This window comes from Procambarus clarkii, chromosome 43, assembly GCF_040958095.1.
Source record: "Procambarus clarkii isolate CNS0578487 chromosome 43, FALCON_Pclarkii_2.0, whole genome shotgun sequence".
NCBI lineage: Eukaryota > Metazoa > Arthropoda > Malacostraca > Decapoda > Cambaridae > Procambarus > Procambarus clarkii.
Window position 1 is genome coordinate 12048931 of NC_091192.1, and position 16619 is coordinate 12065549.

The following is a 16619-nucleotide window of genomic DNA, read 5'->3' on the forward strand; positions in this document are numbered from 1 at the left end:
CAACACGAGGCTTGAAGTCTGGATCCGTTCGGGACTTGGGATCCGGTTCCATTCGGGGCTTTAATTCAGGTTCAATTTTAGATTTGTAATCTGGCTCCATTCTGGATTTGAAGTCTGGTTCCATTCGAGACTTAAATTCTTCTTCAATGCGTGGCTTGATATCCGGTTCCATACGAGGCCTGAATTCGTGTTCCACACGAGGCCTCATGTATTCGGGTTCCATGCGAGGTCTGATAAACTCGGGTTCGAAGCGTTGTTTACCCAAAGATTCGACGCCTTCCTCGACTTCCTGGTCGAGCTCCATCAGCCTAGCATCCAGTCTCGGATCCGACCTGGAATCCAGAAGGCCGAATAACCTGGATTCACCCACCCTGGACCCCAGCACTCTGGGGTCCACAACCCTGGGGTCGACGAACCTGGGGTCGAAGCGGGGATCCGACAAGAGTCTGGGGTCGGCCCGCGGGTCGATGAATCGGTCCATCATACGGTCGTGGAGGCGGTCCAGAGTCCGGTAGTTGATGACAGTGTCGCGGACCTCGTTCTCCTTGTTCTTCTTGCTGTGGCCAGACCGCAGCAGCGATGCGTACTTGCTCTCCTTGTTCAGGCTGCAAGCACCCAGTAAGGTCAGTATATATGTTAACACCCAGCACGCACCCCCCACACACACACACACACACACACACACACACACACACACACACACACACACACACACACACACACACACACACACACACACATTGAAAATCATTAAAATGATCCCTCAAAATTCCTGTGTTTCTCTAACCGAGGGATACACAGGAATTTCATTAACAGACTGATATGAGCTCAAAAGTCATAGAATAAACTAAGACGGGTCACTCGTTAGCCAGAAGTTAATGTAGCGATGGTTAGGTTAGCGTGACATTATTGCTCTTGGCTACCCCAACTCCCTCCCACACCCTAACATAATAGACGTCATCGATAGATTGTTTTAAACGAAGGTTAGATATATGCGACTCTCGTTTGGAATAAATAGGACCTGCCTCATATGGATCAAAAGTCCTTTAGTATCCGATCATCTTGTGGCTCATCTTCCTTACCTCTTCGTCCTTCCTACAAGTTAGAGCACCACTAGAGACAAATCTACACTGAGATACGTCAACAGACCGATGGTAAAAAGGAGAGAGAGAGAGAGAGAGAGAGAGAGAGAGAGAGAGAGAGAGAGAGAGAGAGAGAGAGAGAGAGAGAGAGAGAGAGAGAGAGAGAGAGAGAGAGAGCCAGACAAGACAGAGAGAGAGAGAGAGAGCCTCTGATGCGCCATCAGTTTCACCAACACCCACGCACCAAGCATGAAGACGTATATGTGGCAGCCTTGACACACACACACGAAGGCTAAGTCATTAGGAGGGCTGCGCGGGTGTGGTCTGCAGGGAAGTCACTGACAGCAGCGAGTGGTGAAGGTATCCCACCGCTCCACGCTGGCGTGTCTCGCTAAACAACATTATGTAACACACAAATACAAATGTTTCATATTCTTTCCGCGCCCCTTCCGTTAATTCTCTCTTTCTCTCTCTCTCTCCCTCCCCCTCTTCCTCTCCCACTGTCACAGAACACGATATAAACACCCAAAAGTAAAAACGTAACCACTACGGTATTTTAACAATCGTTACTTTGATGCTACGTTGTTGCAACCTTGTGGTTACATTGTGTATGCAATCAACAGCTGATAAATATGTTGAAAAACGCTCTGGAAACCCACACCTTATTTTCAGACTTCATAGTACTCGTTGATTTTGGCAAAAAGGAGCCAATCCTATTTAAAGTAGGGCATGGGGTCCATCCCGACCCTCCTATAACACCCCCATACATGCACATATCACGATGGTAAGTTGCGTGAGCCCACTTGCAAGTGTCTGGTTTCCAATTTCGCACAGATAGGCACTCTTTCTTATATAGCTTGCCCAAACAATCGGGGTGGACGGTAGAGCGACGGTCTCGCTTCATGCAGGTCGGCGTTCAATCCCCGACCATCGACGGTTGGGCACTATTACTTCTCCCCATCCCATCCCCTAATGCATTGTGCTTTTCCCTGATAACTCCCTTCCCTTGCAGGTACATGACAACGGCGGGTCTCTAGGGTCAATACTGGGTATTCAACAATGAAGAAGTGTGTGAGGTATGGCCCAAACTGTTGCTCAGTTTACACACGGAGTGCTCAGGGTTTGGAGAGTCGCCCCCTGCCACAGGTAACGACAGCCCAACCACATCCTGGCAAATACCATGACGCACTGTGTGGTGTACGTTTCGTGCTGCTCAAATCTATAGGTATGAAAAAGGATATGTGTCAGACGCCAGAAGCGTAGGGCAAGTCTCATTAAACTTTGCACAGACTCTTAGGTGAATGGAGACTCATTGGCGGTCAGGGGCTGGACCCACAATGAAGGGGGGGGGGGGGGCAGGCCTACATCACGAAGTTGGTAGAGATGAAATATTTGACCCCGAATCAGGAGAGCTTTAACCTTTGTTAAAATATTACTGTATTCAGATACTAACATGCAAACACGTGTTCTTTAAACATATTTGAATTGTGTGGGCTCCCACTACTTAAATGTCCTAACCTTTTGGTTAATGAGATGAAGACAGTGTGTAGTGAAGATGGTCATGTGTAGTGTAGAAGGTTACAACGATGGCCATGAGTAGCGTTGAAAGTATATAGTATATATCATTATTCACTTTTCTTGGTGAAAATTAACAGATATTTCCAGCTGTCAATAATTTGTCCGTACTGGCATAAAACAGATGATCCTTCCAAGTGGATGGACATAACAAAGGGGATATTAATAAGATATTTAAAAGTATCAACACAAGACAGAACACGAAACAATGGGTATAAATTGGATAAGTTTAGGTTAAGAAAAAAAACCTGGGTAAATATCGGTTCGGTTACAGGGTTGGTGATTTGTGGAACCAAGTACCACGTAACGTAATAGAAATAAGATCCCTTAATTAATTCAAGCGCAGGTTAGACATATATATGAATGAGATTGGGTGGTTATAAATAGGAGGTGCCTCTTATGAGTAAATAGGCCTTCTGCAGTTACCTTTATTCTTATCCTTCCATCTACCTAACTATCCATCCATCTATCTACTCATATATCCGTCCATTTTCTCTCCATTAACCCCCCCTCGTCTCCATCCCCTTGCACCCCCCCCCCCCGCCCCCTATCTTCTCCACCCTCCTCCCTCAGATTTCCCCACTCACCTGGAAGTGGGGGGGATCTCCCTCCCCCTCCCCTCCTCTATGTACCTGTTTCCATCCTACAATATTACTAATATCATAATATTATAAAGCATCGCGATTTCATTATAATACTAAAAAAATTATTAAATGACATTCACACAGAATATAATAGTTCCCCCCTTCGAAATTGGTCTTCTATGGCAGCGGGAAGTTCAGAATATAATGTACCTGTTTTATGGGGTTATTGTGGGAAATTTTTACCCACTATATCTATATTATTATCTAAGAAATGTATTATTTCTATATCATATCAGAATCACTATAGATTCATTATATATCTGGATCATACATGACAATGTCACCTATGATCACGTACACCATAGGGCCCTATAGGTGCCTACGTGACTTTGTGCATGATTTCTTAAATTTCCTGAAGCTTCTAGAAGGATTTCTTAATTAAAAAACTATTGGAACAATTGAATTGATTTCTGGTAGGGACTAAATCCAATCCTTAATAATAATCAATAGTGCTAACAAGTACTACTTATAATCTTTAAATCCTATATCTAATTATATTATAATCACATCTTATCTCAATCATATGTCTAGACAGTAAAAATAATCAATCAATATTCATTGAAGGCTACCTTGCTCAGGAAGCATTGGGGGGGGGGGGGGGGGGGGGCGATGGCTGGGAAAGAAGTGCCCATGACACCCTGAGCCGAATTCACTTTACAAACAGTGAAAACATGTGATGGTGCCTTGCGAACAATTATTCAGCTTAGGACACCTTATCCAATTATCTTTATCACCAGTGATTACTCTCTAGAACTGGGGGAGTACCTGGACAATATATCTACAAGGAAAAATTCCTAGAACATATCTAAATAAATGTAGAGTGGAGCACACAAGGTATCGCTGTCTCCACCTTCACCATCATCACTTATCTAACCTATTGGAACCACAATTAAGGACATAATCAATTAGCAACGCTACTAGAATATTATACCACAAAGCTGTGATATAAAATATTGTGCCTAAACTCGACAAGAGAGTTATCTGGTCTGGCACACTTGTCAGACAGGCACCCGGCATTCAGAGAAGTATATTGAATGTTGTTTAGTGTATTAATTGGCCAATTGTATGCTTGTATAACTTTAATATATCCAATAAGTCTGTCTGTCGGTTATAGAGTGGGGCAACACCTCATATTTTAGTAAGTTTAATAATATTGTTGTGCCTGAATCTTTTACAGGACCTCAGACACTCGAGACATTCACAACCTCACAAGTGTCCCTAGTCTGGGAAGAGTTTCAGTCAGGCTGACTGAACCTCTTCATATAAATTGTATATATCTATATATATACACTTAATCATATAAATTAAGTTAACAATTGCTTACTTAGTCATCATATAAGTTTATCTAATTGAATATAATCTCTTGTACTTAGTTAACAGTACTTAGACCACATTTAAGGTCATTTAACATACTTCCACAATTTAAATTGTTGTGTTCATAGTATAAGAATATATTGGCTGTTAATAGTTATGGTGCTAGACTGGACTATGTACATGTTTAAATCCCTGATTTAAACAGAACCAGTGTTCAGTCATAGAATTGAATTTAATAAAATCTTATCCTTGTATTAGAAATACACACTGATGTGAGATAATTGCCTGCAGGTGGATTGTGGAACTTCTATCAACTGCTCCATTCACCCCCACCTGCCCCTTACAGCCCACAGTCTGTCATTAGGAAAAGAGGAGCTAGGATTTATGACCTTATCTAGAGACTTTAGCTGAATTAATTTTCCATACAATAATTTTTTTATTTTTAGTTCAGTACAAGTCCCCTAGCAGTTCTCCTCTCATATCAATCGTGGCAGTTTTTCCCCACAGTTATGGCCATAGTTTAATAAGCAGGAATACTTAAATGGTTCCCTTTCCAGAAATCAATGAATAATGTATATTGCTATATGAAGGCAAAAATCGGGTTTGAATTTGTTTTCTTTTCAAACTATTTTCGTAGGCGGGCATCGTGGTAGCGGTGTTAATGCGGCCCTGTTTCGCAGTTCCTTGTTGAATGGTGGCGACATTACCCAGCCTATGTACACCAACTACCACAGACCATTTCCTCAGGAGACAATTCATATATGGTACTAACAGAGCAAGAACTTGGCAATGTGATGTTATAGTGGCCAGAATACGCCTGGGATATAGACATATCTGGCAGCTTTCGCAAAACCCAACTGTCGAGTACACAATGTGTCAACCTTGTGTAAATAACAAATACACCTTGTGTCAACTTTGTGAAACTGTCGAATACACCTTGTGTCAACTTTGTGAAACTGTCGAATACACCATGTGTCAACTTTGTGTGTGTTCTATACACCGTGCATCAACTTTGTGAAAGTGTCGAATACACTTTGTGTCAACTTTGTGAAAGTGTCGAACACACTTTGTGTCAACTTTGTGAGTGTCCTATACACCATGTGTCAACATTGTGAGTGTCGAATACACGGTGTGTCAACTTTGTGAAAATGTCAAATACACCGTGTGTCAACTTTGTGAAAGTGTCGAATACATCATGTGTCAACTTTGTGAAAGTGTCGAATATACTTTGTCAACTTTGAGAAAGTGTCGAATACACCGTGTGTCAACTTTGTGAAAGTGTCGAATACACCGTGTGTCAACTTTGTGAGTGTCGAATACACTTTGTGTCAACTTTGAGAAAGTGTCGAATACACCGTGTGTCAACTTTGTGAAAGTGTCCAATACACCGTGTGTCAACTTTGTGAAAGAACAAACATGCACTCCCTTGAACATTATATTGTAGAATGTCCCACATTGACTGACTTTCGCCCTCCTGGGCTGAGGTATGCTGAACTCTGTAACTACTATATGAGTACTGGAACACGTGATGATATATTGGACTTGTACCCAAGATTGACTATGTAATGCATCAATTATACAATCTATGTGACGTAACTATAACCTGAGCTTGTAAAAGCATCTTAATCACCTTCAGTTGTTAAGGGCTTAATAACACACTAGTTTATATAGCAGTTCTCTTACCCCTGTCAAAGTAAGAGACATAAATATATGTGTATGTATATATACATGTATGTATATATATGAATGTATGTGTGTGTGTGTATGTATATATGTATGTGTATACAGAATATGCGGAAGCTGGTCAGATTGCATATTGCCTTTGTAAACACACATTAATGACATTATGTAAAAAGACACATCAAACACTGTTTATGTAGGACAGACGTAAATCTGCGTATTTATGTATCTATGTATATAGGTTTGATTTTTTCATGTGGTTTGTGCCACACGAAAGACTGATTAAAAAGATAGAAGCTCATGGTATTGGGGGGTGCCATACTAAGATGGATTAAGGCATGGCTACACCAAAGAAAGCAGAGAGTTAGTATAAATGGGGTTAAGTCAGAGTGGGAAAATGTTGTAGGTGGAGTGCCTCAAGGCTCTATATTGGGACCTCTGCTGTTTATAATATATATAAATGATTCATATATATATTTAATTAGATTCAGGTTTGAGTAGCAATATTAGCAAATTTGCTGATGATACAAAAATCGGTAGGGTAATTAACACAGAAGAAGACTCTTTATCACTTCAAGTTGATCTAAATAGGATTTTGAAATAGTCAAAAGATTGGCAGATGCAGTTTAATGCTGATAAATGTAAAGTTCTGAGGCTAGGTAATGATGATAAGAGTTATAAGATACGAGATAGATGGTGTTGAGATTGCAAAAGGGATCTGGGAGTTAGGATGAGTAAGAATTTTAAAGCAAAGGATCACTACATGAATGTTCGTAATAAGGCAAATAGGACATTGGGATTCATTAATCGAAGCGTTAGTAACAAGACACCTGATGTTGTTCTTCAGCTATATCTTGCTCTGGTTAGGCCCCATTTAGATTATGTAGTTCAGTTTTGGTCACCGTACTATAGAATGGATATAAATTCACTTGAACGTGCGAAGGATGACTAAGTTAATTCCCCAAATTAGAAATCTTTCATATGAAGAAAGGTTAACAAAGCTTAAATTGCATTCACTGGAAAGGCGAAGAGTTTAGGGGTGACATGATAGAGGTTTACAAGTGGATGAATGGACATAACAAAGGGGATATTACTAGGGTATTAAAAGTATCAACACAAGATAGAACACGAAACATTGAGTATAAATTGGATAAATTTAGATTTAGGAAAGACTTGGGTAAATACTGGTTCGGTAACAGGGTTGTTGATTTGTGGAATCAATTACCGCATAACGTGGTGGAGATGGGGTCCCTCGATTGTTTCAAGGGTGGGTTAGACATTTATATGAGTGGGATTGGGTGGTTATAGATAGGAGCTGCTTCGTATGGGCGAATAGGCCTTCTGCAGTTACCTTTGTAATTATGATTAGCATTTTATAAGCACAACAATCACCTTCTGTGGTTGATTGTTCAATACATCACTGAAGTATATGTTTAAAAGATCTCTCACCCTGTCCATGGAAGACAAGAAAATGTAAATATTCTGGTTAGCATTGTAAATGTGTGGCCACGTCTGTGATAGAAAATAATAAACATTAGGGTGAAGCGCCTGTCTTCCAACTGTTGAACAGACACATTCTTTTTTATAGGTATACTAGAGGGATCACTCGGCGTTGTCCGGGTCTGTGTCTCCCATCTTTCCAACTATCTATCCGTTCATATATGCATTTATCCATCTATTTCTCTATCAATCCATCTGTCTATCTATCCATCTTTTAGTCCATTTATTTCAAAATAAACCTATTTTTTTTATCCATCTACCCATCTTGCCATCCACATATCCATCTTTCTATCCGTCTATCCACCCATCCATCTATCAATCTATCCATCCATCTACTCATCTGCCTATCCATCCATCCATCTGTCCATCTTCGTGTCCATCAATCTGTGCAGCCATCTATCCATCGATCTATTTATCCAACTAGCTTTCTGTCTCCCCATGCACCTACTCATATTTCTATCCCTCCAACTATCTTTCCATCTGTCTATCTACTGTCTACCTCTGTCTCTGCCTGTCTCGTTCTCTGTGTCTGTTTCTAAGAGAGAGAGAGAGAGAGAGAGAGAGAGAGAGAGAGAGAGAGAGAGAGAGAGAGAGAGAGAGAGAGAGAGAGAGAGAGAGAGAGAGAGAGAGAGAGAAAAAAACAAAACTCCTAAGAGCTCATCGTTGCACTATCCAGCGAATCTAAAATGATGACGTATATCCTGTTGGGATAAGGAGGGGATAGGGGTAGAGAAGTCAATATTCTGAGAGTCGTGAGAGATGAGATATGGTCCCAAATGCGAAAATCACGTACTGTAGTCATTTGAGTACTGATCTGTACCTTACAGTACTCTCAGAGCAGTGATCTGTACCTTACAGTACTCTCAGACCAGTGATCTGTACCTTACAGTACTCTCAGACCAGTGATCTGTACCTTACAGTACTCTCAGACCAGTGATCTGTACCTTACAGTACTCTCAGACCAGTGATCTGTACCTTACAGTACTCTCAGACCAGTGATCTGTACCTTACAGTACTCTCAGACCAGTGATCTGTACCTTACAGTACTCTCAGACCAGTGATCTGTACCTTACAGTACTCTCAGACCAGTGATCTGTACCTTACAGTACTCTCAGAGTACTGACTAGTAGAGACAAAGGCAGACAGGCTCACAAAGCAGAGGTCGATAGACCGGTTAAACAGAGACTAACAAACAGAACAAAAGTAAGAATAGACAAACAGACGAAAGTGGTGGACAGACACACTGGGAAACAGATCTAGAAGGAAAAACAACCCTATCAAGACAGATAGATAGAGCACTGGTCCAAAGACAGGCAGACATAACATCAAAAAATGAAAGACAGACAGACAGACAAAGCAGCGGCGGACAGGCGGAGGGCGGGGGTGGGTGACCAAACAGATCAACACACTCAGTTTTTTCCTCCCTCCGGTTAGGTAAAGGAGGGAGCAGGGGCCGGAGGTTATTGTCCTGGCCTGGCTGGCTGGCTCTCTCTCGCTCTCCCTCTCTCTCTCTCTCTCTCTCTCTCTCTCTCTCTCTCTTTCTTGCTCTCTCGTTCTCTCTCTCTCTCTCTCTTGCTCTTTTTTTTTTTACTATAACTATGGTTCATAATGGCTGTCAAATGACGTACCTAGTGAAACTGCAAGCAAAAGGTGTTATCATGCCTCAGCTCATCTGAAGTCTGCTCCTAGAGGCCCATTTATTTCATTAGCCTGTTATATGCATCAGCAGGAATAGCCTTTATTCATTAACAACATTAGGTAACAATCATATAAGGAACAGGATGAGCCTGTAGCCAACTGTGTGCCAGAGTCTTCATGTGATCAGTTGACCTGATCTCCCGTGTACCAACCTGTTGAGCGAACAAGTTCCAGATGCTAGTAAGCCTGGGAGTGAATGATCGCTGATGGAGTGATGTTCTTGAGAAAGGCACTTCTAGCGTGAGACTGTTGAAGATTGAAAGCCTAGTGCTGTAGGTGGCAGCTACTGGTAGTCCAGAGTTGAGTCAAGTGCGGAACTTTGAGGATGTTGGCCTTGTACATAACAGTAAGACCAACAACGTCACGACGATGTTGCAGGCTTTCATGTTCAGACCGTTCCCACCAAACTTGATCAAGATAGAAATGAGATTTCTTGCCCGTCTCTCCACTTTATCCAACAGTCTGATGAATGATAGGGGAGTGGGGGGCAGGCGATCCAGGAAAGTGGTGCATACTCTAGATGAGAGTGAACTTGTGCTTCATATAAGGTTTTGCAGCCCTTGCTGTCAAGGTGTGAGATGCGCCGTAGGACTGTAAGTTTACTGGCTGCCTTTTGAGCTAGATTAAGCACGTGGCTCTTCATGGTCACTGAAGAGTCGAACTTCATTGCCAAGATGTTAATTTCATCTGTGAACGCAGGGTGTTGCCACACATTTGCAAGCCTGTCTGACTTGCCATGTGCAGTCTAATTATCATCATCGCGTTAATGTGTCTTCGCTTCTCAGCCGCACATGTGACCTGCCATCTCCTACCCCTGGTAGAAATCGCTGAAAGTTTGTGATTGATGATTCTTGCAGCAGTTGGCATTTCTTGCTTTCTGTATGTGAAGGATAGAGTACAGTCATCAGCATAGGCTTGAGCTTCAGGAATGAGATGAAGTAGATCGATGAAATAAACATTCCACAGCAGAGGGGCCAAGCACACTACCCTGTGGAACGCTGCCACCAATTGAGTGACTTTCGGATTCTGCTCCATTGAGGACGACCCTTAGAGTTCGTTCTTAAAGGTAGTCTTTTATTAACTCTAAGATGGAGCCTGAGATGCCTAGTGCTTGAAGCTTCACTAATCCAGAGTGCCAGACCCGATCAAAGGCTCCTGCTACAGCCCGTCCTCTAAACAAAGACCCAAAGTCTATTCCATCCACCCGCCAAACCCCCTGTTTACGAATGAAAAACGGTTTACACACGACTCACAACTGATGACGTTCGAACACTTGTATATTGTACACTTGTATACACCCAACTTGTATATTGACTATTTTCTACCATGTTCCCCACTTTTTTTCTTTTATTATTTTTTTCTTTCAACGCAAATTATACTTCAAGCTCAATTACTAGTCTAGTCTAAGTGTGTTTTAGTCTAAGTTTAGTTTAGTCTAGTTCTAGTGTTTTAGTCTAAGTGTTTTTTCCCCCACCTCACCTTGCCCGAAACGCTATGCGTACTAGTGGCTTTAGGTATTGTATGTACTACCTCTGTCTTTAAATCAAACAGAATGTTTGTACTGTAAATCTGCAACTATGTATGTACTTTTCCTAAATAAATTATTATTATTATTACTGCCGGAACAAGTGCTTCACTGACGAATTTTGTGCGAACCACAATGCTATAAATGCTTCACCCACGTACTACACATACAAATAATCGCCAAGAGAACCTAAACACCTAACCTAACCAGTGCCTAAATATGAACAATATAATAATATATAATAATATTAATTTATATTTTAGAAAATTCCCGTTTTGAATGAACAGCATGTTAAAATTTATTAATGCGTCTTTGGGGTCGACCGCTGGATGGAATGGACTTGGTCTGAGGACGGGGTTGCCTGCTATGTCTAGAGCAACAACACAGCTGATTCAGTCACTAGGACTCATCCAGTGACTGATGCCACTTGGTGGAGAGATTTAGCAAGAGATCAGCAGCAAGATCGGCCTTTCCTAAAAACCATACTGTCAATCACATACTAGCCGATGATGGTCACAAAATTATATCATTTGTATTTTGTCAGTAACTGACAGCAGTGACACTGGTCTGTAGTTACCAAGTACTGAGCGGCTTTTCTTTTTGTGCACATGAACAACATCTGCCATCTTCCATAAGGAGAGCCACATTCCTTGAGCTAGGCAGAGTTGGAAGAGGCACGTGAGAGGTGGAGCCAACAGGTCAGCGCAGCTGCGTAGTCGTGGACTGATTTTATCTGGCCCCCACAGTTTTGCTTGTGTCTTGCGTGTTAAGGAGATGGAAAACTTGAGCCTGCTGTATAACCACTTTAGTCATCCTAGACACAGTACGTGGGACAAGATGTGGAGGCTGACGTTCAGGATCAGGGACCTGCATTTTGGCAGCAAAGTGGTTTGCCAGTAGCTCAGCCTTCTCCTGATTGCTGGTTGAAACAGTTCCATCCTCCTGGTTTAGAGGCGGGATTGTGTCCTCAGATGAATATTCCTGTCGATCCGTCACCAGAGACCACCAGACCTTGGATCTAAACCTTCCAGATGCAAGTTTTCTTTCAGTTTCGGATTCCCATCTGGAATGGAAAAGTATCTCTCTTTCTCTCTTGCTCAGTCTCTCTATCTTTCGAATCCATGGTTAAATAAATAAGTAGAAATAATAAGTATAGGAAGAATGGTCTCCCCGAAATGGACTTCCTAGACAATGCTCCCTCCCTTAACATGATAAAAGCCCTAGTGGCCAGCAATATTATCAGCACTCCCTTAACTGGTACTAACTCCCAACAAGGGCATGGACCGACAAATACAGAAACCCTCACTGAGTCAGAGGAAAATGAAACAACACGAGCAACCACCACCAATGAACCCCAAAGGGGGCCTATAATCACGCAAGCACCAGAGGAGACAACAAGTAGAGAATACCGATGAGGTAAGTGACGCAGCTCACGGGCACACACAGTGGGCATCAATGCTTACCACACACCAACTGACAATGCTGTAGACTCACACTCACACACACCCAAAAAAAAAATCCCAGTCAAGATCGAATTCTTCTCAACAAACAAGACCCAAAAGACCCTGCAGGAGCGTATACACACTCAACAAATACAATTCCAACACGACATTCCCGGAGTGTGTACGAGTGAAGTCTACGAATACATAATGTCGCAAGCTTTCAGCCAAGCTCCCCAAACCATTGAGCAGATAAGCAGCAATAAGTTTAACACAATGCACAACGGATACGCATCGATCTCAAAATATCCTCGAGGTGGAAGAGACCCATCAGTTTCAACATAGCCATCCAGTCATTAGCAACAATGTTCTAAGCTGGACTCCGCACAGAGCATTGGAACTTGGCAACTTGTACAGAGAAATAGACCCGGATATAATACTCATTAACAGCCATGGGAAAAAGGAAAGTGAGATGATAAAGATCTTCAATTACAAAATTTACCAGGTCAACAGAGCTGGCCAGGCCAACGATGGAGCGGCAATTGCTGTAAGGAGAAATATTCCACACAAAATTGTAGATAATTTTGAAGAAAACTTCCTGGCAATTGAACTCCAAACTACGAAAGGTATAATCTTCATAGGAACATGTTACCAACCACCAAGACGACCTTACCTTCCCTGCCAGACGCCATGACACTCACCAGAAGGAACAGACCCGCCTACTTCCTGGGAGATCTGAACGCCAAGCACAGAACACTGGGACACGGAAGGAACAACCAGGCAGGAGAAGCCATCCACTATATGATAAGGAATGGATATCTAATCCACCTGGGCCCAGACTTCCCAACTTATGTAAGACAAGGCCACAGTGGTAAACCAGACATAATACTGTCAAACAACCACCACTTCCTAAACACCTGCATAGAAAGGGGCCCTGTGAGCACAAGCGACCATCTACCAATATTAATAACGCTATCAACTAACCGGATTCAGAAACCCTCACAACATAGACGGCAATACACTAAAGCTGACTGGGAGGCGTTCAGAAGCAGTGTACAGGAAATCAGTGTCACAGATTTTAATGCAAAGGAAACATCATACATAAACACAGAGCTAAATACATGGATTAGAGCCGGTCGGCTTAATGGAGCCGGTCGGCCGAGCGGACAGCACGCTGGACTTGTGATCCTGTGGTCCCGGGTTCGATTCCGGGCGCCGGAGAGAAACAATGGACAGAGTTTCTTTCACCCTATGCCCCTGTTACCTAGCAGTAAAATAGGTACCTGGGTGTTAGTCAGCTGTCACGAGCTGCTTTCTGGGGGTGGAGGCCTGGTCGAGGACCGGGCCGCGGGGACACTAAAAAGCCCCGAAATCATCTCAAGATAAACTCAAGATATCATATCCCCCGTAGCTGAGGCGCTCACAACACTGCAAACCACATATAACAATCTCCTATAACTCATAACACACAATGGGTGGACGGACGAGTGCAAAAGACTACAAACGGAACTACAAGATGAGCTGCAAGATTTATGCAAAACTGAGTACACAAAAACAATGGAATGACCTAATAGGCCAAATTCACGTTGAGTACAGAAACCCAGGAATGTTCTGGAAAAAAAATAAAAACCCTGATGGGAAACTCATCCGGGGAAACACCCTACATAAAAGACGCCTCAGGAAATAAACTCTATGAGGAGAGAGAGAAAACAAGAACAGGAATTCAGGAAGTTCTTGGAAAAAATATTCAGGATAAACCCGGGAGAAAATGTAAACTTTTGTCCCATTAATGAAACTTAATGGTAAATTACAACTCACGTCGATAACAGAGCTGCAGCACTACTCCCGACGCAAACAATAGACCTTAACAACATACGCGATGACTGCCACCTTATGAAGCACATAACCAATGGAGAGGTTCATAAAACAATTATGGGTTTCAAGAACAAGGCGCCGGGCAACAGCCAGATAAATAAGATGGTATTATCCAACCTACCAGTGATTGCACTCCATCAATACACAAGTATAATAAATGCAGCTCTTGCATCTGGACTATTCCCCACATACTTCAAGAATGCCACAACAAGATTAATCCCCAAGCCAGGGAAACCCCCAACCCAAACTGAAAATTACAGGCCAATTTCCCTTCTCGAAGTACCAGGCAAAATATTTGAAAAAGTAATCAATCAGAGACTTGGGAAGTACATGGAAGAGGAAGAGAAGTATAACACCAGGCAGCATGGTTTTAGAAACCGCAGAGGGGCCCATACAGCTATAGCCCTGATCTACCAGCATATAGCCAACGCAGTGTCGAAAAAAGATAAGTGTAATATAGTGCTTAGAGACGTTTCGGAAGCCTTCGACAAAGTGTGGCACACAGGCCTAAAATATAAGATATCTGAGCTAGGGCTTCCTGAGAGATTTACTGCTACTCTCTGCAGCTTTATAGACAATAGAACTGCTAGGCTCAATATCAGCAGCTACTTGGGCGACATAATAGAACTGAAAAATGGAGTACCACAAGGAAGCTGCCTCTCCCCCACTCTATTCAACATATATCCAGCTGACCTACCCCAACCCCAACATGGAGAATACATCACATACGCTGACGATGTCACCCAAATAATATGCCAACCGGGTCCATCTAAGCCGCTACTAGCCAACAAGACCAAGGCAGCAATTGAATTCATAAATAACTTTGAGAAGCAATGGAAAAAAAGGCACAAATAGATAAATTCCAGTAATACACATTGCGAAAAGAAACCCAGACCCCATTATCCTTCAAAACTGCCCGATCCAATATGTGGAGGTAGGCAGAATACTGGCAATCACGATCAATAGAACAGGGATAAAAATTCACGTAAGGAACCGACTAAATAGAGCCAAAGCAGCCTTAAGAAAACTGAGGAGATTCCGAAGCTTCAGTACAAACATTCAGATAAACCTAGAAAAGGCTCTTGTTCGGCAGCATCTAGACTATCTCCCAGTCCCACTATACACCATAAAGAAAGCTAACATGCAAAAACTGCAAGCAGCTTAAAACAAGGCGCTAAGGAGAGCAGCAAAACACCGTCCACCATATGATCAGACAATCCAGGAGCTCCATGAACTCCTGAATATACAGCCACTAAACATCAGACTGCAGCACCAAGCCATCAGGGTGTGGAACACCATCCTCAAGTTAAAAGACCCACAGCTGGTGGTCCAAGATGAGACGCCCCGCTCCCACAGCTGGTGACCCAAGATGAGACGCCTCACTCCCACAGCTGGTGGCCCAAGATGAGACGCCCCACTCCCACAGCTGGTGGCCCAAGATGAGTCGCCCCGCTACCACAGCTGGTGACCTAAGATGAGACGCCCCACTCCCACAGCTGGTGGCCCAAGATGAGACGCCCCGCTCCCACAGCTGGTGGCCCAAGATGAGACGCCCCGCTCCCACAGCTGGTGACCCAAGATGAGACGCCCCGCTCCCACAGCTGGTGACCCAAGATGAGACACCCCGCTCCCACAGCTGGTGACCCAAGATGAGACGCCCCACTCCCACAGCTGGTGACCCAAGATGAGACGCCCCGCTCCCACAGCTGGTGACCCAAGATGAGACGCCCCGCTCCCACAGCTGGTGACCCAAGATGAGACGCCCCACTCCCAAAGCTGGTAGCCCAAGATGAGTCGCCCCGCTACCACAGCTGGTGACCTAAGATGAGACGCCCCACTCCCACAGCTGGTGGCCCAAGATGAGACGCCCCGCTCCCACAGCTGGTGACCCAAGATGAGACGCCCCGCTCCCACAGCTGGTGACCCAAGATGAGACGCCCCACTCCCACAGCTGGTGACCCAAGATGAGACACCCCGCTCCCACAGCTGGTGACCCAAGATAAAACGCCCCACTCCCACAGCTGGTGACCCAAGATGAGACGCCCCACTCCCACAGCTGGTGGCCCAAGATGAGACGCCCCGCTCCCACAGCTGGTGAGCCAAGATGAGACGCCCCGCTCCCATAGCGGGTGACCCAAGATGAGACGCCCCGCTCCCACAGCTGGTGGCCCAAGATGAGACGCCCCGCTCCCACAGCTGGTGGGCCAAGATGAGACACCTCACTCCCACTGCTGGTGGCCCAAGATGAGACGCTCCACTCCCACAGCTGGTGGCCCAAGATAAGACG

At 43.7% G+C, this 16619-nt stretch overlaps 1 protein-coding gene across 1 annotated transcript in view; it reads right to left on the minus strand.

Moving 5' to 3' along the window:
* LOC138373632 (UPF0430 protein CG31712-like) overlaps positions 1 to 16619 on the minus strand; it is a 101120-nt gene that overhangs the window by 305 nt on the left and 84196 nt on the right. The window contains exon 2 of the mRNA XM_069339968.1: positions 1 to 605. This exon is cut by the window's left edge and continues 305 nt beyond it. Within this exon, the coding sequence (XP_069196069.1) occupies positions 1 to 605 (605 nt within the window). The remainder of the gene's footprint in view (positions 606 to 16619) is intronic.